Genomic DNA, 23,827 nt, shown 5'->3' with positions numbered 1-23,827 from the left:
TCGGGGGAGACCCTGCGCCAGACGGGCTGCGTTCAGCTGGGAGATGATGCCAGCAAATACAGGCGCCGCGGCACTAATTGGTGTCAGATGAAGCCGTCATCTACAACTCGGAGCAACTAACCTTGTGCCACTGATCTTCAAGTACGTGTCGTGGTCGCGGATCGCGAAATTGCTGGCTTGGGTTGCTACGTCGGGAATGGCTCTTCCGGTCCGGTTGTACAGTCCATCCCATTCGTCACCCAGACGACTCAGGTAGCCATTCACTGCCTCGTTCTGATACGAAGGACGGGAAAACAACTCTGAAAACCCGCCTCCAGAGAAGTCGATCGCCTTTTCAGGAGCGGTACCATATGTCCCACCGACGGCCGTGACAAACGGACAAGAGGCTGGAAAGCCCGGGAGGAATTTGGTCTGATTTGTTCCGTCATTGCTCAGGCAGGACCCTCCAACTCCAGAGTCTCCACTGCTGAAAATTACCGAGACCCCACGAGCACCTAGTTGAGCAAACAGGTTGCAGACAGATGTCGCGTAGGAGGCTGGAATGCTCTGCTCGGATTCTCCGTATGATGTGGATAGCACTGCGGGCAACTCATCATCTGGGAGATTTACCAGATACTGTAGCTGGTCCAGATACGGCTCATTCTGCGAGTCACTCGCATTGGGCTGATCTGCTTCTGCTTCCAAGGGCCCACGTCCTCCGGTGGTGTAATAGGTGGCCAAGGCTTGGTACGCCACAGAGATGGCGTACTGGATATCCAAGCTTGCCTCTGTACTTCCGCTCCACGAATCCTGATTATTCAAGCCGCCATTTATGGACACGACGGTGAAGTTGGCGTCTGTGTGATTTGGCGCGAACCGACCTATAAAGGTGTTGAAGTCGGAATATCGGCCATACTGCTCCAGGAACCCAGATATTCCCAATCGATTTCGTGGATCGGGCTTTGCCTCTGTGTCGTACAGCCCATACATATCTCGAAGACAATCTGGTGTCATGAGCCTGTCGCAGCCGCCTGCCAAATCCTCGGGCGTTGCCACAATCGGCTGGGCTAAAGGCAGGGCTCTCTGCGGCCCGAGATTTCCAAACCGAGTGGTTGGCTGAATCATCTCAATATAGGGGTGTAGCTCTTCAGGCACGGAATAGCCCAAGGTCCTGATGGCCGAGGTCTGACTGGCGTCGTTGTGGTAGTGAAAAAAGCGCGTCTTCAGCATTTTCTCGGCTTGCGGGACGAATGCTTGGAATTTTATCCAGTTCCGATTGGTCTCAATTGTTTCTATAGGGACATGCTCGGATTCTAGCCACGACAGAATCTGCGACAAGATATCGGGCGAGGGACTCAGGAAGTCATCCACTTCGCTGCGTTTCATGTGTTGTCCATACTTTGGATGGCCTGGTGTGGAGAGCTCAACGACCTTTTTCTCAAATTCGGCGGCTTTGGTCTGCGCAATCGCCAGATGGAACATCATGCGCTTGGAGGCTGGCGGCGTACCTCGTTTTGACCAGCCATGAGGTACGCTTTCCAACTGCTCCACTGAGCGATAGCTGGGTCCAACGGCCAAGCCTAGCTGGAAGCAGCATATAACTACAAGTAGAAGGCGTGGAGCCATCAAGGCTTTGCAGCGAGTGTTGTCTCGCACGGAATTCCAGAATTAAGTTGTTCCCAGTGCCTGTCTCGCTGTTATAGAAGTGCGCGACACATCCGAATGCGCCGTACCGGAAGTTCACGAACACGTGCTAGTATCTGTAACGGTTAATTGCTCAAACTACATGATCATCCCGAGTGTCTATATACAGCAGATTGCAGGAACTCGGTCCCAACTAACACGCTGCGCCAAATTCAAGAGACGGCACCACCCCGAGTATATACAGTCAAGCCATCCACTCAGCGATGAGGAATGACGCCGTCGGGTGCAATAAAATTGACCGGACTGTGGCACTTTACTCTTTCTATACTTCAATAGAGCGGAATATTTACTCTGCGGGGTAAGTCAGGGGGTGATTCCATGGATCACAGCTGGCGGCGACTACGAGGTTAACCAGCATGGTCGTGCTCAGGAGGAAAGTCCGGCAAATGGGCCACTCTTAACGCCCATGAACCGTTAGACAGAGCTAGCTCTTCTCATGCTAACTGAAACAAGGCAAACTAGGCCAGCCCAGGTCGAAGGGGCGTGATATCACACGGCCCAGGGTCCGTATTTCTTTGTTTCCTTGCCCCACCCCTAGCGCCATGGCTGACACTAAGATTTGGTCCGACCACCGAGCTCCAGAGGTCCAATGGTAATTTTGCACTGAATTCTACAAAGGGCAGTCCAAATTGCGCCACTCCAGCACCGGAAGGGATAGCTTGTAGACCCTAACCTTCCCTATTGACTGCCATCTCGGGTAGCTTTGGCAGTCCAGCCTTATACCGAAAATATTCCCGAGACTCGAGAATGCAGCTCATAGGTCTACACGCGTACCCGGCTAGATAGGTCCTTGATTTGAACAGAGCAGATTAAGTAATGGTGGTGTAACCCGGGAATAGATAGTTGGTGCCTTGTGGCCTGAGAATCGTACCGGAACATCTCCGCGCCGACCCAGCGGGATGCGGGATGATCGACGTCACTGTGAGACGGTTGTTGCTATCTGCCGCTCAACAATATCCTGATCGCTCACTCTTGTACATCTCCGTGGACGTGATCAGCGCCTTATCAATAATTTAATATCTACGCATACGAGCTACGGGAGCTAGCTAGCTCCCCAGGCGAAACATCGGTTAGCACTCGGGAGTTCAGCCATCTGTGCCTCCTCATCCTTGTCTGCCGTGGCATTCTGAACTGCCTTATTCTCTTTCACAAACCCTTTCCTTCCGCCCTTTCTTGCAGCTTCACGGCACCGCTCGGCCGCATGATCCGGTTGAGCTCGAAACGACTCCATCCCAGAATTCCGCCCTGTTCGCGATATATGCAGTGACAGCTTCCGGCCACACCGGTCATCAATCTGCGATCTGCATCTACCCTCCCGACCTTCCCCACCCATCATGGCCGAGGCGGACCTCCAGCAAGCCCGTCGGTTATCGGCAGATAACCAGACCATCTCGAAATCTGACATCCCGCTGAAAGAGCGGTTCTTCCGCTACTTCCAGCATGAAATCACTTGTATGTATTCTTCAAAATCAATTCACTCTAATCTTGTTGGGTGTACAATTGCTGACAGCCCCTACAATAGCCCTGCAAGAGCAAATGGATCGTCTTGCCGATACCTCTTTAGTCGGCGGCGAACGTGTGGATGCGACGGACCATTGCCTCGCTGGAATTGTGCGGTTGTCGAATGAAGTCAAAGATGCCGCGAGTTACATCCCCACCTACGATCAACGGGTCTATGCGGAGGTAAGCGAGTGTCGTGGATGTTTGTTGGTCAAGTGTGCTGACTGACCTTCCTGCAGGCAATCAAAGCGCTGCAGGACAAGTTGAGTGAGACCCGAGCAGCATTTGAGCCTCGCACCAAGTTCAGTTTCAAGACCAAGAAGAATGCGTCCGCCATCTCTATCGCCGATGCTGCCAATTTGGCCGCCGAAAGCCGACGCATTATTTCTGGGTATCGTTCACCTGGGGCTTCGTCAGCGGATTCTTCCACGTTCCAGACACCAAATCCATCCACCCCACTGAATGAGCCGGACAGGCAGCATCAGGAAAGGCCCGAGCTTGCTCCCACTTCTCTGCCCCCAAGTTCTCTCGTCGCTGGCGGACAGAAACCTCAGCATGAGAAGAAAGAGGGCCCTTCGTTCGCCGCGACCTCTGTGTCGTCGGTGTCGGTAAACGATCACTACGGCCTCCACATCATGCTCCCAGCTTCGGGATCAACATCTACCGTTCCAGCGTCCATGACCTCTCTGCGCCACTGCGTGGTGGACATGTCCATTCCCACTGCCGACGGAAAGCCATACGCGAGTCTGACCATTAAGGGGATCGACGAGAGTCTCCTCATCTGCGGCCAGGTCAACGGTCCCGCGCATATCACCGGCGTCGAGCATAGTGTGTTGGTGGTTTCGTGCCGCCAGTTCCGCATGCACAACTGCCACGATGTGGATGTCTACCTCAGCTGCTCGAGCAATCCCATTATCGAGGATTGTGGCAACATTCGATTTGGTCGGATACCCAGAGCCTATGTAAGCCGTGCCAAGATTCTCCGGAGGTGACTTTTACTAATCCACTGCTCTAGGCCCTGGACCATGATCGTCCCGACCACGAAGACCGCTGGAGTCAGGTTGAGGACTTCAAGTGGATCAAGCCGGAGCCCAGCCCCAACTGGAGCCTTCTGGATCCCAATGACGCCGTTCCAGAGGAGGTGTGGGCGGAGATTGTACCTGGCGGGCCCGGGTGGTCTCTCGATGATATTTTGCATGCTATCAAGCTTGTGAAAGGGTAGTTCACCGGCTCTGGTTTGGGATTCGGAGGTAACGCTGCCTTTAAGTCCGCTCTTCTGTTATTTTTCTCAATTTCCTTCTCTCTGCGAGACTGCCGTTAATCGTTCCGCGTTGTCTCAATCATCTATCTGCTTTTCTTCGCGACTGCAACTCAAATTGTTTGCACGATTCAGGCTGGCCTTCCTAAATCGCACTAACGTCTGCTATGTACCAGTACTTCAATGACAGAAATCAAAAAGCTACATTATCTACCATGTTTTCTTTTCGCAATATCTCATTTCCTGCACTCTCTCTAGACTGCACAGCCGTACACTGTACGCGCACTAATTGGTGAACACCTGCCAATTAGCTATAACCTCCATATTCCGCCCTTCAGCCGACGCATGGCCTAAGTACTTAATAGGAGTCTCGTTCTCAATACTATAGCCTCAGTCACACTGCTGCTACATAACCCCCTGTTCTACTTCTTACAGAAGTGATCAAACCTCGAATCGAGTGCATTAGGCAATATTTTGACTTCTCTAATGGGATGCAGTGGCCCCTATATTCGTCGGTATGTCTTGCCCTTGTAAGTCTTCGTGACGAGCAACAATACACCGAGTCGGTATTGCGGTTTCTCCATAGCGATGCCTAGGATCTTGTGCGTCTTAACCGTAGAGGCTATTTATCTAGTGTATATGATTCTAAATAGCAGACAATTAGGCATATCTGCGAAAGTAAGATTATGAATACGAGAGTTGGAACGTACCTTCCTATCATACACCGTCGTAGTCAACCTCATACCACACTGAGTAGTATAAGCTATAATTTAGGCCAATAACACACACACCTTTGTATGTATCAAACTTATAATTTAGTCTCGATTGTTTCTTATTCAAGACCGTTATCTAATGCTCAATTCCAACATGCTCCCAAGGCTCCTTGGTACCAAGTTTCCCATCCTCAGGAATAGAGAAGCACCGTCAAAACCACCCGGTCGCTTCCTACTGACCCAGTTCACGACTGTGGGTGCAATTTCCAAATGCGAAGTGACAAAACCAATAGGTTGAATCATCTCAGACGCTGGGACAAGTAGTACGCTTCAGGGTTGCGGAATCGATGATTTCGTTGTTCATAGTTCTCAGGTCGGAACAGGATACTCACCGTCGACAATTCGACGGCGCTGATCGGGATTAACTGCTAACCCTAGGCCATGTATATGCTCATCTATTAACGTTGGGATCGATAGATCTCCCTTGGCTACTGCCGACGAATTTGACAAGACGGCTGAGGATGGCGAACTCGAGCTTCAGCTTGATAGAGTAGCAAACACCCTTCAAAATGGTCTCAAGAAGGAACAAGTTCGCGTACTCCATGCTAATGAGCCCTACATCCATGATAATGATGACCAAGTTGATAACAACCAATTGATGCATCAGTTTGCGTGTGATCGGCTGCAGTGATATGCGAAGGATTTTGATGGTCTCGACGATATAAATCGACGATAAAATCAGTTCCTGAAGACTATCGCTCCGTTACGAGAAACAAAAAGCTCGTTAGTAGAGCGTGGCAATTTAATAAAGCGTATCAGACAAACTGCTTACAAGAAACCTGTCATCTGGAGCTTTTCCCAAATGCTATAAACTCTCACAAAGCCAGCAGTGTCGATGCTTCCGTTGGATCCAAACGTCAGGACTGTGGTAGAGGGATGAAATGTGAGAGCAACAACAATGATCATCCATTTGGTGTACGTGAGAATTTTCGAGCCATATTCACCGCTGACGATCAAATGGAGGCGGGACCATAGGACGAGACTTGACCCCGTGATCATGCCGTACCAGCCTATTGTTAGAAGAACAAGAGAAGCCCACCGTGCATTGCCGGGCAAAATGTCGAACAGCTTGAATAGAAAACCGAGTGCATAAGGGACGAGGCTCAAGCTAGATATGAGTAACGTCCAGAAGTATAGACCATGGTAATGAGTGAAGGTGAGGAAGATCAATATCACAAGCTCCACGGCATTGTACATAGAGAGGCCGGCGCAGAAAACGATTAGGGCCTGGATAGCGAAGCTTCTGCCACCATAAGCTCCGATCACACCAGGGACTGCAGCCTCGATCATGTTCGGGTGTTGTTTCCTTCCATGTGAGGAACAACAGAGGTTGTAGAAGGACACAAGGCCATAGGCGTCGTAGTTGTACTACGGGAAATTATTTGGCTACGATCCCTTCGACGATACAATTTTCAATTTGCCTTCCAAGCTAGAATAACCTTGGACCAATGTGCGAGGACAAGGTTTGGGCTTTCCAGTGGCAAATGGAACCTCGCTAATAGCATCTCCAGGCGCCTTTCCGAAACGATCATCGGATTTTGAAAAGGAAAAGCACGAGGTACTATAGATTTACAAGGGCTCTATAGGGCAGCAGAATACACTGTATCCATTATGTCCGAGATGTCGTCTCCACACGTGCTTGATGGCGGGACCGGGTTCAAGTCTCGGAATTCGCCACAGACTTTCAACCCCGTCTCGCCGAACCTCGTCAACGAGCCTTACCACCTCTAGGACAATCAGCTACTCCAAAATATTTGTACGTGGCGGCACCGGGTAGAGAGTGTCTAAACGGGCTTATTATGTGGCCGTATCTCTCGTAACAGTTAACTGCGTACCCCTCAATTACGACACTACGGGTTCCGGATCGATATTTCAAGACCTCCCGTCTATGTTCTCGGCTGTGCTATTCAAAGAGACGCTAACACGGTAATGCTAAAAAGGTCTAGTAGCGCCTGCCGCATGCGTACTGGGAAGGCCATCTTAGCACTAACACTAATCAATATAATTTCGGCCTGCTCCTCATCGAGGAAAACGTATGCACCACGTTGGACCCCGTCTCGTGAAGAGTATTGTGGGTACTACTCCAAATTTTGCTAGGATAGCGAGACGATCGTGGGGTTGGACATTGCCTGTAATGCTACGAAAACGCAACTATAAACAATTGTCAATGCGGTCCCAATTGCATCAGGCTTCGGGAAGCTGGTAGATTTCTCTGCCTACATTCAACAACTATCAAATGCCTATTTACTTTCTCCCACCTTAACAATCTTCCCAGTCTCAACTTGATACACATACCCTGTAATCGGAACATCCAGGACCAAACTATCCTCTTTCAGGAGTTTGATATCATCCAAAACACTCTGCTCCAAATTCTTGAAAGGCAGAAAGGCAATATGGTCCACATTCTGATTCAGATCTGAACGGATCTTGTCACGAATAACCTCGTCCGTGAAAGTGAGCATCCCACAACCGGTCTAAACATGAGTATTCAGCGCTTGTTAATAATATCATCTTAGTGAACGACTACATACGTGGTGCACAATAATAATCTCCCGAGTGCCGAGCAACTGCTGCGAGATAATGATACTTCGCAGTGCATCGGTTACGCGGCCTCCGGCATTGCGAATCACATGGGCGTCGCCTTCTTCGAGACCTAGAGCGCGAGCAGTGTCTTTACTGTGATGTGAGATGGTTTCAAGTACTTGGAGGCAGAAATTTGTTCAGGTAGGGGATCCTACCTAGTCGAGCATCCATGCATGCCACGATGGCCACCTTCCTGTAGTTTTGGTCAGATGGTAGAATTCACTTTACGCTCTCAAATGGCGGAACTAGGATATATCAAAGATGTGACGAATTACCTCTGTGGGGGAAGCTGTAAATCCCCCTTAGTGAAGGACGCGGCATAGTGCGCATTCGCTAATTCGACTTCTTTGGCCACAGACATGATGATGGGTTCGCAGGATCAAGTCAAAAGGAAATGACAAGGTGATCTTAGAAGATGGACACACGTATTTAAGGCGATGGTTTCCCCGCATTTGAATGTCTTTGCCGTCCAGCATGAGGAGATATTCTGTTAGTCTGAGCTAGGATGGCGTGATACACCTTTAACATGGGTGGCAAGCCAATTAAGCCATCATACCAGCTCGGGTGTTCTTCCTCTTCTGTTAATATCCAATAATAGTTCCCTACTTTACGCGCTAGATGCACTATGATGATATGCTTTTGAGAGCTCGCTTTACGTGTGCTGGTCTGATTTGAGTTGCGCCATGATAGGCTTTTTACGTCTTCCAGTTTTTTTTTTGTCCGTTACATTTCCGATAATAAAAGCACATTTGAGACCGCAAACATTGTCAGCCAAGAGGCTGAATAGGCTCAAGCCATCTTAGGACCCGAAAAAAAAGTCATATTGATGAAAAAGCATTGGAGGGATGTCAATAATTAAGGGTTGGTACTGTTCCAAGTGGTTTTCAACGAAGGATACTTTTGAGCTTCCAGGCCAAGGTCCTGGTAGATAGTTTGGTCTCCTGAGAAAAAAATGTTAGCTTGACGGTAAACTCGGTAGCAGCTCTATGTCCAGTCTTACCCTGCAGAGACTCGACGCGATTTTCATTTTCCTGCTCCAGTTTTTCTATTTCCTGCCCAGGCTCCTGTTCATGCTCTTCCTTGTGCCCTTCTGAGGTCGCAGCCTTCCCAAGTTCATTCTGGGCCTCGCCAATCATGAGTAATTGGGCATTAGGATAGTCAAGGAACTCAGGCTCGAGGGGGATCCATCGCAGGTCACCGAATTTTTCGCGAACCCTAGAAAAAATTAGCAATGCTGCTCCATGTTTTCCATTTTTGTGGGCTTATACGCACGGTTCAGGGTACTCCGGTTCTTTTGGCAACTGCGCAAAAGATGGGCCGGGGAACTTCGGATTCTTGGACTGGACGATCCAGCTACCCTTGTTGCGTAAGCCGAAGTTCTCTTGGATATCGCCCAACTCAGCAGGTATAGTCAAGATATAAGCCAGATGGGATGCTCTGCGCGTAGATGTGATCGCATAGACACCCTCTGCATAGGGCCTGGCTTCCTCCACGGTTCGTTCACCCCGGGTGGAAGTCTGATACTTCTCTCCCGCGATAAAGTTCTCATGCAATTGCTGCATGGTCTGTCCGGCCTTCTCCACAAAGGCCATGTCTCTCTCCTTGGCTGAAGTGGGGAACTTCTTCTTCGGGAGAAGCATCAAGCGGCATCTGGCATCCCGGTCGACCGGTCCCTGGCTGGGATCAAGCTCTGCACCCTTAGGAGTGGGTCGAAGGACAAAGAAGCTTCGGGCAACATCGCCTACGCTGTGCGGATCTTCCACATTCACTCGAGGACGGAAGAAGAAGTAGATGATGCCCTTCTCGAGGATGTTGGATGACACGACATTCTCTCTTTCCTCGGATGTTCGAACCCCAGCCTCAATGGTTTGAGAACCATTGGCCCGTCCATCCGGCAAGTTCTTCTCTTCCGATGTTGGCTTGGCTTCCGGTGCTGGTTTAGCTTCCTCCTTGACACCTTCCGTAGCGGGCTCTCCAGCTGTGGCTGGCTCTGGAGCTTTGGTTTCGTTGGCCTCTTTCTTCTCTCGCTTTGGTGCCGGAGTCTTCTGCACTGGTCCCTTTCGCTTAGATCCAGTCTCCTTTACCTCGCTGGTGCTCGATATAGCCTCTTTCGCCTTTTGGGCTGCTTGACGGGAGGATGTTCGAGTAGACATGGCGATCAACACTCCTGCGAGCAATTGGCAACGTTCGAGTGAGAATCATAGAAGATACAGAAGATGGCAAGCTCCCAGAACCCTGATTTTGGGAATCGTTTTGAGGCCGGTGATGAGATCTAAATGACGTAATCCGATACCATTGCCCGTTTTGGTATGTCACGTGCTGCTCTCGCGGATCAAATCAGTCAATGTCCATCTCGTCGCCCAGCGGAGTATCATTCATCGTCTCCGTGCTGCTCATATCGGTCGATCGCATGTCAGAGCTCGAGCTGGTGCTCGATTGGGCTTCTCTAGCTTCTCGGAAATCGTGCAGCGACACGGGATTATCTTCCTTGGGGTGTTTGCTGCGTCGTCGTCTCTTGGGGCAGAGTCCTGTAGCTCGGGTCTCATGTGATTTGTTTCGCGATCTGAACGGGTGGCTGTTCAGAGGGTGGAGGGGGCCTGTGCCGGTTGGCTTTCTCTTCTTGCCTCTCTTGGGACTACTTGGATGGGCCCATGCGTGGGAAGAGTCGGTGGCCACGTCGGTGGTCGAGTCCAGATTATTCATGGAATCGGCCAGTTCACGCTGCCAGCGTTCAAAATTGTCCGGAAGACAAGGTAGTTTTTTCTGGGCGACCGGAGCTGGGTCACCGTCCGGCTCATCGTCCGGCTCATCGTCCGGCTCATCGCCGGGCTCTTCGATGGCGTATGGTTTGACTGTGACATTGTTTGCGGGATGAAGCGGTGTTGACGGTCCTGATTCATTCAAGCTATGGCCACTGCCGTCCGCAGAGGTGTTGCTCCTTAGATCCTCCGGGGCAATGTCGGAGTCCGTTTCGTGCAGAATTGAGTCATGCATCGGGCTTGAATGGCTCAGAGGAGAGAATTCCGGCATGGTGATGGAACATGGATGAATACTAGCTTGAGTGGCATACTGAATTGCGTATCTCTGTGGGAGGTGAGAGAGAGCTGAAGCAAAGGAGAAGGAAGTAACTAGAAACTCGGCCGTCTACCGTAGGGGAACATCATCCGTTCCAGATGCTTCCCACCGCGAACCGACCCCCACGAAGTCCAGTCGACAACGCCAAAAGATGACCCATGCTGAATGTCGCCAAGTCGATGATTAAATCGAGCACTCATGACCCGATCGTAATTCTCGAGCCCATCCTCCTGTCTGCCTAGGCCATCCCTATAGTCTTCCCTCACCGCCTTCCCCCTGATTGGCCCCGACCTTTCGCTTCCACCAAGAGTCCACGTTTAGTTTACCCTCGCTCTTGTTGTCTGTTCACCTCAAAGCCCATCTTCATCCACTCCCCCCACCCCCTCTTCCCCTGGTTTCTCGGTGGATGCGGTGGTTGCTGTGATCTCTTCACTGCCTAACGGAGCTTGCTACTTTTATGGTGCGGCTCCGGCCACTTGTCCAAGATGCAGTCCTCTCCAAACATGCTCACAAAGGTACGCCCCTCGATTGGCCCCGATCTTACCACTCTGTCTCGAGGGCGCCAACTCCGTCGTCGTGGTCAATTGCAGCTGCTAATTCTTCTGCCATTTTCAGTTTGAGTCGAAATCTTCGCGAGCCAAGGGAATCGCATTCCACCCCAAACGGTCAGTTGGTCCCGCGGGGTGACCCTAAACACGCCCGAGCATCAACGCTGACCCTCCACCAGGCCATGGATTCTCGTCTCCCTTCACTCCTCGACCATCCAGCTGTGGGACTACCGCATGGGAACGCTCATTGACCGATTCGAAGAGCACGATGGACCCGTTCGAGGAATCGATTTCCACCCGACCCAGCCCCTGTTTGTTTCGGGAGGCGACGACTACAAGATCAAAGTCTGGAGCACCCAGACTCGGCGGTGTTTGTTTACCCTGAACGGTCACTTGGACTACGTGCGCACCGTTTTCTTCCACCATGAACTTCCCTGGATCGTGTCTGCGTCCGATGACCAGACCATCCGAATCTGGAATTGGCAGAACCGATCATTGAGTGAGTAGTATCCATGCCATCTGAGTTGGTAACATCGCTGACGGTTGCGTTTTGTTTAGTCTGTACGATGACCGGCCACAACCATTATGTGATGTGCGCGCAGTTCCATCCCACCGAAGACCTCATCGCCTCCGCCTCCTTGGACCAGTCGGTCCGTATCTGGGATATCTCCGGACTGCGGAAGAAGCACTCAGCCCCAACGACCATGAGCTTCGAAGATCAGATGGCCCGCTCCAATCCCAACCAGGCCGATATGTTTGGCAATACCGATGCGATTGTGAAATTTGTGTTGGAGGGCCACGACCGTGGGGTGAATTGGGTATCCTTCCACCCGACGTTGCCCTTGATCGTGTCGGCGGGCGACGACCGGCTTATCAAGCTGTGGAGGATGAGTGAAACCAAGGCATGGGAAGTCGACACCTGCCGCGGCCATTTCCAGAACGCCTCTGCCTGTCTCTTCCACCCGCACCAGGATCTCATCCTTTCCGTTGGCGAGGACAAGACCATTCGAGTGTGGGACCTTAACAAGCGGACTTCTGTGCAATCCTTCAAGCGTGATACGGATCGGTTCTGGGTTATCGCTGCGCACCCCGAGATCAACCTGTTCGCTGCGGGCCACGATACTGGTGTTATGGTGTTCAAGCTGGAGCGGGAGCGCCCTGCGTCTGCCATCCATATGAACCAACTCTTCTACATCACAAAGGAGAAGCACGTCAAGTCGTACGACTTCGGCAAGAATGTTGAATCGCCCCCGATGCTCTCATTGCGCAAGCTCGGCTCTCCTTGGGTCCCTCCGCGCACAGTCTCTTACAACCCGGCAGAGCGGGCCATTCTGGTCACTTCGCCGGCTGACAATGGCACTTACGAGTTGATTCACCTGCCCAGAGATCCTACCGGAGCCGTCGAGCCCACGGATGCTCTGCGTGGTCAGGCTTCAGCTGCTGTCTTCGTCGCCCGTAACCGTTTTGCCGTCTTCAATCCCTCCAACCAGCAGGTTGACATCAAGGACCTCAGCAACTCTACGACCAAGACGATCAAGGCTCCGGCTGGCACGACCGACATCTACTTTGGTGGCACTGGCTGTCTCCTCTTTATCACCCCCACGTCGGTTGTTCTCTTCGACATTCAGCAGAAGAAGGCGTTGGCAGAGGTTGCTGTCAGCGGTGTGAAGTACGTGGTTTGGTCGAACGACGGTCTCTACTGTGCTTTGCTCAGCAAGCACAATGTGACTATCGTGACCAAGACCCTCGAGCAGGTTAGCACTCTGCACGAGACCATTCGGATCAAGAGTGCCACCTGGGATGACGCCGGTGTGCTTCTCTACTCGACCCTGAACCATGTCAAGTACTCGCTCCTCAACGGTGACAACGGCATTATCCGCACTCTCGACCAGACGGTGTACCTGGTGCGCGTTAAAGGACGGAACGTCTACTGCCTCGACCGCAGTGCTCAGCCACGCATCCTCGAAATTGATCCTACCGAATATCGGTTCAAGCTGGCCCTGGTCAAGCGAAACTACGACGAAATGTTGCAGATCATCAAGAACTCGAGTTTGGTTGGCCAGAGCATCATCTCGTACTTGCAAAAGAAGGGCTACCCGGAGATTGCCCTGCAATTCGTCCAAGATCCCCAGACCCGGTTTGACCTTGCTCTCGAATGCGGAAACCTTGAGGTCGCTACTGAGATGGCGCGCGAGCTTGATCGCCCTAACTACTGGAATAAACTCGGGGTTGAGGCCCTGGCCCACGGTAACCACCAGACAGTCGAAATGACCTATCAGAAGCAACGGAACTTCGATAAGCTTTCTTTCCTCTATCTGTCCACGGGTGACCAGGAGAAGCTTGCTCGGATGGCTAAGATCGCTGAGCACCGGGGTGACTTCACCTCGCGTTTCCAAAACGCTATCTATCGTGGTGATGTCGAGGACCGGATCCAGATGTTTAAGGAGGTGGATTTGTGTATGTTGCCGATTCTGCCTTGGTTGCTTTTTATGAAACATGCTAATTGTTTGTTACAGATCCTCTTGCTTATCTGACCGCCAAGTCGCATGGCATGACCGAGGAGGCCGAGTCCATCCTCGAGGCCTGTGGTCTCACAGAAGACCAAATCAACTTGCCCCAAGTCGAGGAGGCCTTGAAGGTTGCGCACCCTATTGTGCCGACTTTCAAGAACAACTGGCCGGTTAAGACTGCTGGCCACTCTTCCTTCGAGAAAGCACTGCTCGGAGAAGTTGGAGCCGGTGACGAGGAGGCCGGCGCTGATGGTTTCGATATTGAGGAAGAGGAGCAGGAAGCTGTTCTTGCTCGTGATACTCTGGAAGATGAAGAGGAGGATGCTTCCGGATGGGACATGGGTGATGATGTCAATGTCGAAGAGGACGTTGATTTTGTCAACGTTGAGAGCACCGATGCTGGAGCAGGCGGCTCTGAGGCCGATCTGTGGGCTCGTAACTCTCCGCTGGCAGCCGACCATGTTGCTGCTGGCTCCTTTGACACTGCTATGCAGCTCCTGAACCGCCAGGTAGGCGCTGTCAACTTTGCTCCTCTCAAGCAACGTTTCCTGGAGGTCTACAAGGCGTCGAAGACCTACCTCCCCGCCAGTGCTGGCCTGCCATCGCTGGTCAACTATGTGCGGAGAACGGTTGACGAGACGGAAAGTCGCAAGGTGCTGCCCATTATCCCGCGTGATCTGGAGTACGTTGCCACGGTTGCCCTCCAAGAAGGTTATGCGACCATGCGCGCCAACAAGCTGGAGGATGGAGTTGGCATCTTCAAGGATATCCTGCACACTCTTCTCGTCAACACGGTGTCCTCTGAAGAGGGAGTGGAGCAGGCGAAGAAGATCATCGCCAGTGCTCGGGAATACATCCTTGCGATGTCGATTGAGCTGGAGCATCGTGCGCTCGGCACCGATGACGAGGCTGATCTCAAGCGGAAACTTGAGCTGTCTGCATACTTCACCATCCCCAAGCTCGAGGTCGCTCACCGGCAGTTGGCGCTGATGGCGGCCATGAAATTCGCCTTCACCAACAAAAACTACGCATCTGCCTTGAGCTTCGCCAACCGCATGCTAGCCAACGGCGGCTCCGCCAAACTTCTAGACCAGGTAAGACTTTTTGGTCATGTTCTAAACCATCTATGCTAATTCTCGCAACCAGGCCCGGAAGATCAAGACTCAGTGTGAGCGCAACCCGCAAGACAAGATTGAAATCGATTTCGACCCCTTTGCCGAGTTCGACATCTGCGCCGCCTCGCACACCCCGATCTACAGTGGCTCTCCCAGCGTCTCGGACCCCTTCACCGGTGCCAAGTACCACCCGCAGTATAAGGGTACCGTGTGCCGGATATCCCAGGTGACGGAGATCGGCGCCCCGGCCAGCGGCCTCCGTCTCTACGTGCCGAATCAGTTCTAGAACTTACAGCATGATGAAGTCTGACGGTTTCCTTTCCCCTCTTCTCTTCTTTTTCTCTTGACATGAAGTTATAAAAAATGGGTTTTTGGTCCATTGTCTGTGTGATTGGGGAGAAGTTGTGTTCGGCGGCGCTTTGGAGGGACTGGGAGCGAGAGAAAATTTACTCCTGCACAACCCATTGTCTAGATGTCTTGTTTCCTGTTTGTACGCGAGATCAATAATTCTTTAGCGATCCTAGTTTGTATGCCAACTTGTGTTTTCTCTTCTAGTCCTAGTTACATCGATGGAAATAGATTGGACAGGCTATGGTGAAAGTATAGTATATCGTACATGGAAAGCAGAGATGTCTAGGTATCAACATATGAGTAGAGAGAGGTGAATAAAAAGAAACCCCCAAACAAGTCCAACTCCAACTCCATCATAGAACTCCATCATCATCCGGCACCATAACGAGAATCATACATCCCTCAATCGCACCGTCCATCCTTCCACCCAGTCCTCCACCTCTCCTCCCAAAACCGACAATCAAACTCCTTCTTCCCCAACTTCCGATTAACCTCATTATGCGCGTCGCACATCCACCACCCAAACTCCGCCCGACCGCCCAGCCGCGGCTCATTGCGTCCACTCGGATGCGCCATCCACGCCTGGAAATCATCCGCGCACACCCAGCAGGGATACAGACGCGAAAACAGCTTCAAGAAGCCTTGCATGTCCCGTTGCTGTTGCGTGTCTGCTTTTTCTGGGTATGTGGCCGCCATCGAGTGCAGGAGGGTCCAGGTTGAGCGGCCGAGCTCTTCGACATCCGGTGGGCAGTCTGCTGGTGGCGTTGTGCTTGTTGACGGGGTTGTTCCGTAGGCGGCCGCCGCCGCAGCGGCGAAGGCGGCCTCGGATGCGGATGTGGCTGAGGATGAGGTGCTGGAGGTTGAGGTTGAGGAGTCGGATTTGGCTTGCTTTGTTAGAGCTCGCCATGAGGCGACGGAGGTGCAAGTGCGGCAGCTGTGATAGGGTTAGTGGTCTTGTTATTGACAACATAGTATGCTTGCGAGTATAGGTGCGTACGGCTTTCCATCCTTGTCTAGAACCACTCCCTTGGGTAATAATGGCTTCTTCGAGTCCTTGTCTTGTGCCGCCTTGGAGGATGCGCTGGGAGTTTGCTGGTTAAACAGATGGGCCTGTGCTCTGGCCTGCGAGTCCATCTGCTCGGGAGGAACCTCCGCCATGCCGTCCGGGAGTTTTGTCGTAGGTCCGATGGACTGGGGAGTGACAGAGACGGGAATAATAATGTTGGTGGCAGATGGATTTGTCAAGTACAAGGAACCAATCACCGCCGGCCCGAAAGTACCGTAGGAAATGCAATTCACGACAACCACAATCACGAGTGGAATTGACTTGATTAGTAAAAAGGTGGTAGTAGTTAACTTTAGCTAGTTAACTAACTAGGTTTTTAACTAGTCACCGCTTCTAGTTGCCACTGCTTCCAGATCACAGGGTGAGCCGCCACTATGCGACCCTAAGATGCGCCTCTGCTGTGTGCACACCGAACAAACTGAAAGCTCACTTCAGGTCGATTAGGTGTCCTCACCGTCTCCACCAGTTCGAGATCCAGGACGGATCCCCCCAACTGACCGCTGAATGGCTAAGTCAACTCGGAGAGTTTGACTTTGCACATGGACAGGGCATCCAGTGGCGGACATCATGGGGGGGACGTGTCAATAAATATAAGAAATTTCTCGTCTATGAGCAGAATTGGGCACATTGGAATTTTCCATCGGCTATTCTGACTTAGAAAGTCTTATGTACTATGACAGACCCTGTCTCCTGCAGTGATGCTAGCTATATAAATAAAGGATAGCATCTCTCCGCGGTCCATAAGATCCGAATTGGACTTTCTGACTCTTAAAACAAGGGCAAATTGAAGTACCATCACGCCTTCTGCCGTTCTATCAACCAAGATGTCGAAGCTATTGATCCTTACCATATTTCTGCTCGGTAAGCTGAGCTACCGCTAACACCTAAATGCTATTATACTAATTTCATCAAATTTAGGTATCATTGGTACCAGCACTGCCTCCAAGGGCAAGGGTCCTTGCAACGAGGACCTCTGATTCTTAGAGTGCGATATATGGTGCGCGTCTCACGGACTTGGCTTACTGGACTGTATCACCCCTGCACTTTTCAAGACTGGGCCCTGTTATGAATGCGGTCCTTGCAAGCAAAACTCCTCTGAGAAGCTTTGTGATCATTGCTGCGTGGATACGTCTAAGGACCGAAACAACTGTGGCGCATGTGGGAATCAGGTAAGCCAGACTGACGCTTATTCTCCATCAAGACTACTAATTTCGTATCTCCAAACAATCAGTGTCCTAGTCTCAGTTCCTGCTGCCAAGGAGCGTGCTTCAATAACTCCGGCATGCAGTGGGCCTACTTCGTTAACCCTGACCAACAAGATAATGTGCCGGGCACGAATTATTCCAGCTTCGACCCGACCCTTTTGAAAACCCGCACCCCAAGTTATATAAACACGACAACCTACATGTCTCTATCCGGGGGCCCATCGGTGCCTGTTCATATTTACGGTTCTCCTGGGACATTCACAGTTACCTACATTGCCCTTAACCAGCGCGGTTATATCTACGCTGTCGAAGGCGGCAACTATACCTTCACCTCCCACCATTCCGATGACCTTTTACTCTATTGGATAGGTCCAAAAGCATATTCCGGGTGGACCAGGTCGAATGCGGATCTAGAGGACGCAGCTTTCAGCCCAACGTCAGGACAGCTCATATCATTCACCAAGGAACTGCAACGCGGACAGTATTATGCGCTCCGCATTATATATGCTAATGCCCAGACAGGGGCTACTGAAGCTATCAGTGTGACAGCGCCGGATGGGACGGTCATTTTAGGCCCGAACAGTGTTCCCAATCCGTACATCATTCAGTATTCGTGCAATGAGGCGGAAGCCCCTGCCTACCCGCCCTTTGGACAGGAGACGTGATCATTAGCTGGAGAAATTGGCCGTTTCTTTGCTGCAGTTTCTGAGTTGTGATGAGGGCAGTATGTACTTCGGTCCAGAGTTAACCAATTGCCAAGCATAGACTATGTACTGACACCCTTGCTACTTTGTCCTCTCAGCTCAATGCCTGGGTGCTTCTTCCCAAGTGGAGTCAGAAGATAAAACAAAATATACGCGTAGACAGCGATCTTGAGACAATCTGAATAAGGCTCGAATATTGATAATCGGATGGTACATTTTATGATTCCTTGCTACGCTGTTCATCTTCCATCCAAATGCCAACCAAACTATGAACCCAATCACGTGACACCACCCGCGCCTGACGGACGGGACTGACTGAGATACCTACGGACTCGGTTGGGATCGTTCTTTTGTTGATTGATGGCTGCAGCCTGTTGAAGAAACATCCAGATCCTACTACTGGAAAGAACGGAAAGCTCATTTGCGCGCATCCCATACTGTCCCCGGCGGGCCATAAACGGACGCGTCACCTACGATCCCGTCGCGTCGTGAACTCGGAGTCCAAGTGACACCCCCAGTCCTCAATACATATACCGCCACCATGCCACCCAAATATAGCATCCATTCATCCTCCGATTCCGAAGAGCAACCGTCCGTCCCGTCGGACGATGCGCTGGAGAAGGCATTGCGCGAAGCCGTGGCCACGGTCTTCAAGGCCGGGAACCTGGAGGAATTGACCGTGAAACGAGTGCGACTCGCGGTGGAAAAGAAACTCGGTCTGGAAGAAGGCTTTTTCAAGAGCACGAACGAGTGGAAGGCGCGAAGTGATCACATCATTAAGGACGAGGTGGTGCGTTTCATTACTGTCTACTGGTTACAGTTTGACTGTGCGCGTTGGGAACAGGTACTAACTCGTCGTGTTCTGTTTCCCTAGAACGTACAAGATAATCCGGCCAAGTCGCAAGAAGCTGCGCCGATTGTCAAATCCCCGTCGCCGCCGCTAAAGCCGGAGACGAAGGCCCCGAAACGAACCAAATCCGCCAGCGCACCCAAGCCGAGAAAGCGCCAAAAGACTGAGACGCCCGTGTCTGATGAAGAGGAGGCTGCTCTGCCCAGTGAGGAAGATGACTTTGAGGAGAGCGAGGAAGAAGTCAAGAAGCCCAAAAAGAGGGCTCCCGTGAAAAAGGCTTCCAAAAAACAAACCACGGCCACTGAGGAAAGTGACTTTGAGGAGAGCGAGGAAGAAGTCAAAAAGCCCAAGAGGAAATCTTCCGTGAAAAACACTCCCAAGAAACAAGCCCCCAAGAAGGATGTGCCGGAAGATTCAGACGTTGAGGTATATCCCGATACTGCAAAGCCAGCCGCAGACGAGGGCGCCAAGGATGACTCTGAAAGCGAGATGTCTGTGGTCCTAGACGAAGAGCCCAAGCCTCCGCGGAAACGAAAGAAGAGCACCGAGGCCACAGCAAAAAGTTCGAAAAAGGAAGGGAAAAAGGCTGCACCCAAAGCAAAGGACGAAGATCTCGATCCCGATCAGGCCGAGATCAAGCGACTACAGGGGTGGCTCGTCAAGTGCGGGATTCGCAAGATGTGGTGGAGAGAACTAGCCCCGTACGAGACTCCCAAGGCAAAAATCAGGCATCTCAAGGACATGCTGGAGGACGCTGGCATGAAGGGCCGGTATTCCTTGGAAAAGGCGAGTCAGATCCGGGAGGAGCGGGAACTGAAGGCGGATTTGGAGGAGGTCCAGCAGGGCGCGAAACAATGGGGGATGGGTTCGGGCGAGGAAAGCGATGCAAAGCCTCGACGCAGGCAGGCTCCTCGTAGCCATCAGGCGCTTGCGTTTCTGGATGACGAGAGCGAAGAATCGGATTGACGGTCCAGCAGCTGGCCTGCCTGGTATGGTTGCTTGTGTATCATCATCATGAAGAATCAAGTATGTGTTTCATCCATCATCGGCTGGCCTTGGGTCCGCTCATGCGTTGAGCGGCCAGGCTGAAGACAGCGATTGAGGAAATAAACAGAACGAGGTTGTAGAACTGCTCCGGCCGTCAGCAATCCATTGCGCTTGAGCCTGACGTAGGAAGTCACGTACTGCTGTCCGCGAGTACTCGTTCTCTTCGGCCTCGGTCCTGGCCTCGACGAAGAGGCGACGGAGGTTGGGGAGATTGGCCTGTAAAGTGTCAATAAAGGAGGGTCTATTGTGTGGACAAGAGCTACTCACCATAATGGTGGGTGGTGAGAGTGGAGTGAGTGGAAGGGAAAAGGAGATAGATGGTAGACAAGGCGGCGGAGAGTCGTTGTGGACAACATTTGGCAAAACACTAGTTACTACACACCCTTTCTTCTTTCTTCCCCATCCATCCCCACTACACTAACTTACCCTCCCACTCTCGGTCGTGGCCACCCATCCCTGTCCATAGAGACAGATCGATACACAGATAGGCAGGCATGGTCTAATTCCTGTCTCCGTCACTCCCATCTCTTTCTCTTCGAACCCAAGTCGCGCGACCGTGAAACCAACCACCTTCGCCCCGCAGCCCCCGTCCAACGTCCTTCGACCACTCCCAACTCCCCTCCCTCGATCTTTTGGCGGAGGCGCGACTCGGTCGTTGCTGAAGCTTCCCAATCCCCAACATGGCGATGAACAAGATCCGAGGCGCCTTTGCGGTGCCCCGGAAAGGCGAGACCTATGAGTTGCGAGCTGGCCTGGTGTATGTTCCCTTCCGCAAAAGTCTCGCTTTGTGACAGTGCTGACCACCATCGCAGTTCCCAATATGCTTACGAACGGTATGAATTGACGGAAATGGAGAAAATGGGACGACAATGTTGCTGACCCGTAACAGGAAGGAGTCCATCCAGAAAACGATCATGGCCATGACATTGGGCAAGGACGTGTCCGCGCTGTTCCCGGATGTCCTCAAAAACATTGCAACGGGTGATCTGGAGCAGAAGAAATTGGTCTACCTTTACCTCATGTACGTATGCGGACATGCTGGACTCCTGCACGTGCGCTGACAGGATACCCCCAGGAATTACGCCAAAAGCCATCCCGATCTGTGCATTCTCGCCGTCAATACCTTTGTGCAAGATTCCGAAGACCCTAATCCGCTTATCCGTGCGCTGGCAATTCGGACGATGGGGTGTATCCGGGTTGAGAAGATGGTGGATTACATGGAGGAGCCGCTTAGGAAAACCCTACGAGACGAGTCGCCGTATGTCCGCAAGACAGCGGCAATCTGTGTCGCGAAGCTCTTCGACTTGAACCCGGGAATGTGCTTGGAGAATGGCTTCTTGGAGATGCTGCAGGAGATGATCGGTGACCCGAACCCGATGGTGGTGGCCAACTCGGTGACCGCATTATCGGAGATTTTCCACACAGCCCCCGAGACGCAAGCCCTGCAGGTGACATCCAATACATTACGGAAGATGCTCATGGCATTGAATGAATGCACGGAGTGGGGACGGGTCACGATTCTGTCGACCTTGGCGGAGTACCGGACGGGCGACGTGAAGGAGTCAGAGCACATTTGCGAGCGTGTTGCGCCTCAGTTTCAGCATGTCAACTCCAGCGTGGTTCTTGCAGCCGTGAAAACAGTGTTTTTGCACATGAAGAATATCAGCCCGGAGCTAAACAAGAACTACTTCAAGAAGATGGCTCCACCGTTGGGTATGTCTTCTGAAAAGACTGCGATGATTATCTACTGACAAGCGGCAGTGACTCTGGTATCCTCGGCACCTGAAGTGCAATATGTGGCTTTGAGAAACATCGACCTGCTGCTGCAAAAGCAGCCAGATATCCTCAACAAGGAACTCCGCGTCTTCTTCTGCAAGTACAACGACCCGCCATATGTCAAGTTCCAGAAACTTGAGATTATGGTGCGGATAGCAAACGACCGCAACGTGGATCAGCTGCTGGCGGAATTGAAGGAGTACGCCCTAGAGGTGGATATGGACTTTGTGCGGCGTGCCGTAAAAGCCATTGGCCAAGTCGCTATCAAGATTGAGAGTGCCAGCGAGAAGTGCGTCAACACACTATTGGATCTGATCAACACCAAGGTGAACTACGTCGTCCAGGAGGCTATTGTTGTCATCAAAGACATTTTCCGGAAGTACCCTGGCTACGAGGGAATCATTCCCACGTTGTGCCAGTGCATCGACGAGTTGGATGAGCCAAACGCCAGAGCGGCACTTATTTGGATCGTTGGCGAGTATGCCGAGAAGATCAGCAACGCGGGTGATATCTTGGGCGGGTTCGTGGACGGCTTCAACGAGGAATTCTCTCAGACCCAGTTGCAGATTCTTACTGCCGTGGTAAAACTGTTCCTCAAGCGGCCTGAGAAGGCCCAGGGCCTGGTCCAACGGGTACTTCAGGCGGCCACTGCGGAGAACGACAACCCGGATGTTCGAGACCGGGCGTATATTTACTGGCGCCTGCTCTCCAACACGAGCGACTCGAATGCCACCAGGAACATTGTGCTCTCGGACAAGCCTCCTATCCTCACTACTATCAACTCACTCCCGCCGGCGCTTCTCGACCAACTTCTCACCGAACTCTCCACCCTCTCCTCCGTCTACCACAAGCCTCCAGAGCAATTTGTCGGCCAAGGCCGCTTCGGAGCTGACGCTGTCCAGCGAGCAGCCATTGAGTATGTTTCATCTTTGCTTTACTGGGCCAAACCTTTGCTAACATTCTCTTCTTAGGGAACAAATCCAGAACGCGCGCGAGAATCCATTGGCTGCGGCCGCAGCCGCCGCCGCCGTCAGTGGCACTGCGCCCCCTGTGCAGGCGCAAAGCAATATCGAGAACCTGCTGGACATCGATTTCGACGGCGGTGCCCCTGCATCCGCACAGAAGGAACCCACGAGCGGCATGTCTGGTCTGGAAGGTCTCGCCGGCACGCCTGTGCGGGTACAGTCCCCTGCGGTCGGAAGCCCTCCACCGCAAGCAAGCAACAATCTGGACGACCTGCTAGGCGTTTTCGGAGACTCCGGAGCCGCCCAGCCTTCCTCTAGCGGCGTCAATGGTGGCAATGCCAATGATCTCATGAATGGGTTTGCCGACCTCAACATGTCGGGAAATGAGGCTCCTCAGCAGAGCAATAACCCACCCAAGAAGTCGAATGAGGACATCCTGGGGCTCTTCTAGTTTTAAAATTGGTTGCTGCTGATGCTGCAGGTTGGAGGGTGTGTTGACTTATATCCCGGTGTTTTCGCAAGCGAGGGAGAGAGGCCCTGAACAGAACGAGATAGAATGGTTTCTTTTTTTGTTTTTCGTCTTCTGCTTGATCCCTGCTGCATCTTGCGATCGGACCCCCAAAAGGTTGGCATGTACATTTTTTTAGTTACCGGGAATATCGATCGGCTCTAGTAGTGGCTTTTGCGTTGCATGTAGTTGTTCTAGCGGCCTTCTCGAACGATCAGCCACAGTATGGACCTGCAGGTACACCACCCGCTCGACACAGCTCTCGCAATCCACCAACAGTCGGCAATCCCAGACGTCGAACCCGAAATCT

General features: G+C 52.0%; 12 protein-coding genes across 12 annotated transcripts; 5 read left to right on the top strand and 7 right to left on the bottom strand.

Annotated features, from left to right (window-relative positions):
- Positions 1-96: 96 nt before the first annotated feature.
- On the bottom strand, positions 97-1,605 carry N7474_005712 (S53 family peptidase; the record flags this gene model as incomplete). The annotated part of the gene is made up of 1 exon (XM_057197127.1): positions 97-1,605. One exon carries the CDS (start codon positions 1,603-1,605, stop codon positions 97-99), a length of 1,509 nt encoding a protein of 502 aa, XP_057054523.1.
- A 1,412-nt stretch (positions 1,606-3,017) lies between these two features.
- Positions 3,018-4,405, top strand: N7474_005711 (putative tubulin-specific chaperone c; the record flags this gene model as incomplete). Its single annotated transcript, XM_057197126.1, has 4 exons — positions 3,018-3,135; positions 3,206-3,366; positions 3,423-4,145; positions 4,199-4,405. The coding sequence occupies 4 exons, from the start codon at positions 3,018-3,020 to the stop codon at positions 4,403-4,405; spliced, it is 1,209 nt and encodes a 402-aa protein (XP_057054522.1).
- Positions 4,406-5,605: 1,200 nt separating this feature from the next.
- On the bottom strand, positions 5,606-6,504 carry N7474_005710 (uncharacterized protein; the record flags this gene model as incomplete). Its single annotated transcript, XM_057197125.1, has 2 exons — positions 5,606-5,906; positions 5,987-6,504. 2 exons carry the CDS (start codon positions 6,502-6,504, stop codon positions 5,606-5,608), a joined length of 819 nt encoding a protein of 272 aa, XP_057054521.1.
- An 803-nt stretch (positions 6,505-7,307) lies between these two features.
- Positions 7,308-8,158, bottom strand: N7474_005709 (beta-class carbonic anhydrase; the record flags this gene model as incomplete). The annotated part of the gene is made up of 5 exons (XM_057197124.1): positions 7,308-7,365; positions 7,510-7,688; positions 7,746-7,867; positions 7,953-7,990; positions 8,073-8,158. 5 exons carry the CDS (start codon positions 8,156-8,158, stop codon positions 7,308-7,310), a joined length of 483 nt encoding a protein of 160 aa, XP_057054520.1.
- Positions 8,159-8,652: 494 nt separating this feature from the next.
- N7474_005708 (uncharacterized protein) lies at positions 8,653-9,950 on the bottom strand (the record flags this gene model as incomplete). Its single annotated transcript, XM_057197123.1, has 3 exons — positions 8,653-8,738; positions 8,798-9,012; positions 9,070-9,950. 3 exons carry the CDS (start codon positions 9,948-9,950, stop codon positions 8,653-8,655), a joined length of 1,182 nt encoding a protein of 393 aa, XP_057054519.1.
- Positions 9,951-10,134: 184 nt separating this feature from the next.
- Positions 10,135-10,791, bottom strand: N7474_005707 (uncharacterized protein; the record flags this gene model as incomplete). Its single annotated transcript, XM_057197122.1, has 1 exon — positions 10,135-10,791. The coding sequence occupies one exon, from the start codon at positions 10,789-10,791 to the stop codon at positions 10,135-10,137; it is 657 nt and encodes a 218-aa protein (XP_057054518.1).
- A 566-nt stretch (positions 10,792-11,357) lies between these two features.
- On the top strand, positions 11,358-15,331 carry N7474_005706 (coatomer subunit alpha; the record flags this gene model as incomplete). Its single annotated transcript, XM_057197121.1, has 6 exons — positions 11,358-11,387; positions 11,488-11,537; positions 11,600-11,919; positions 11,979-13,877; positions 13,937-15,024; positions 15,077-15,331. 6 exons carry the CDS (start codon positions 11,358-11,360, stop codon positions 15,329-15,331), a joined length of 3,642 nt encoding a protein of 1,213 aa, XP_057054517.1.
- A 467-nt stretch (positions 15,332-15,798) lies between these two features.
- N7474_005705 (flavin-linked sulfhydryl oxidase) lies at positions 15,799-16,554 on the bottom strand (the record flags this gene model as incomplete). The annotated part of the gene is made up of 2 exons (XM_057197120.1): positions 15,799-16,330; positions 16,394-16,554. The coding sequence occupies 2 exons, from the start codon at positions 16,552-16,554 to the stop codon at positions 15,799-15,801; spliced, it is 693 nt and encodes a 230-aa protein (XP_057054516.1).
- Positions 16,555-17,744: 1,190 nt separating this feature from the next.
- Positions 17,745-18,332, top strand: N7474_005704 (uncharacterized protein; the record flags this gene model as incomplete). Its single annotated transcript, XM_057197119.1, has 1 exon — positions 17,745-18,332. One exon carries the CDS (start codon positions 17,745-17,747, stop codon positions 18,330-18,332), a length of 588 nt encoding a protein of 195 aa, XP_057054515.1.
- Positions 18,333-18,912: 580 nt separating this feature from the next.
- Positions 18,913-20,187, top strand: N7474_005703 (putative transcriptional regulator; the record flags this gene model as incomplete). The annotated part of the gene is made up of 2 exons (XM_057197118.1): positions 18,913-19,161; positions 19,246-20,187. 2 exons carry the CDS (start codon positions 18,913-18,915, stop codon positions 20,185-20,187), a joined length of 1,191 nt encoding a protein of 396 aa, XP_057054514.1.
- A 76-nt stretch (positions 20,188-20,263) lies between these two features.
- N7474_005702 (DUF5310 domain-containing protein) lies at positions 20,264-20,722 on the bottom strand (the record flags this gene model as incomplete). The annotated part of the gene is made up of 3 exons (XM_057197117.1): positions 20,264-20,350; positions 20,407-20,642; positions 20,695-20,722. 3 exons carry the CDS (start codon positions 20,720-20,722, stop codon positions 20,264-20,266), a joined length of 351 nt encoding a protein of 116 aa, XP_057054513.1.
- A 226-nt stretch (positions 20,723-20,948) lies between these two features.
- Positions 20,949-23,460, top strand: N7474_005701 (putative AP-1 adaptor complex subunit beta; the record flags this gene model as incomplete). The annotated part of the gene is made up of 6 exons (XM_057197116.1): positions 20,949-21,025; positions 21,081-21,101; positions 21,158-21,289; positions 21,344-21,981; positions 22,030-22,960; positions 23,016-23,460. 6 exons carry the CDS (start codon positions 20,949-20,951, stop codon positions 23,458-23,460), a joined length of 2,244 nt encoding a protein of 747 aa, XP_057054512.1.
- Positions 23,461-23,827: the final 367 nt, after the last annotated feature.

Source organism: Penicillium riverlandense, assembly GCF_028828495.1.
Source record: "Penicillium riverlandense strain IBT 135883 chromosome Unknown utg000003l_segment0_segment0, whole genome shotgun sequence".
Classification (NCBI taxonomy): domain Eukaryota; kingdom Fungi; phylum Ascomycota; class Eurotiomycetes; order Eurotiales; family Aspergillaceae; genus Penicillium; species Penicillium riverlandense.
Note: the sequence above shows the minus strand (reverse complement) of the source record. Positions and strands in the feature narration are given on the sequence as shown.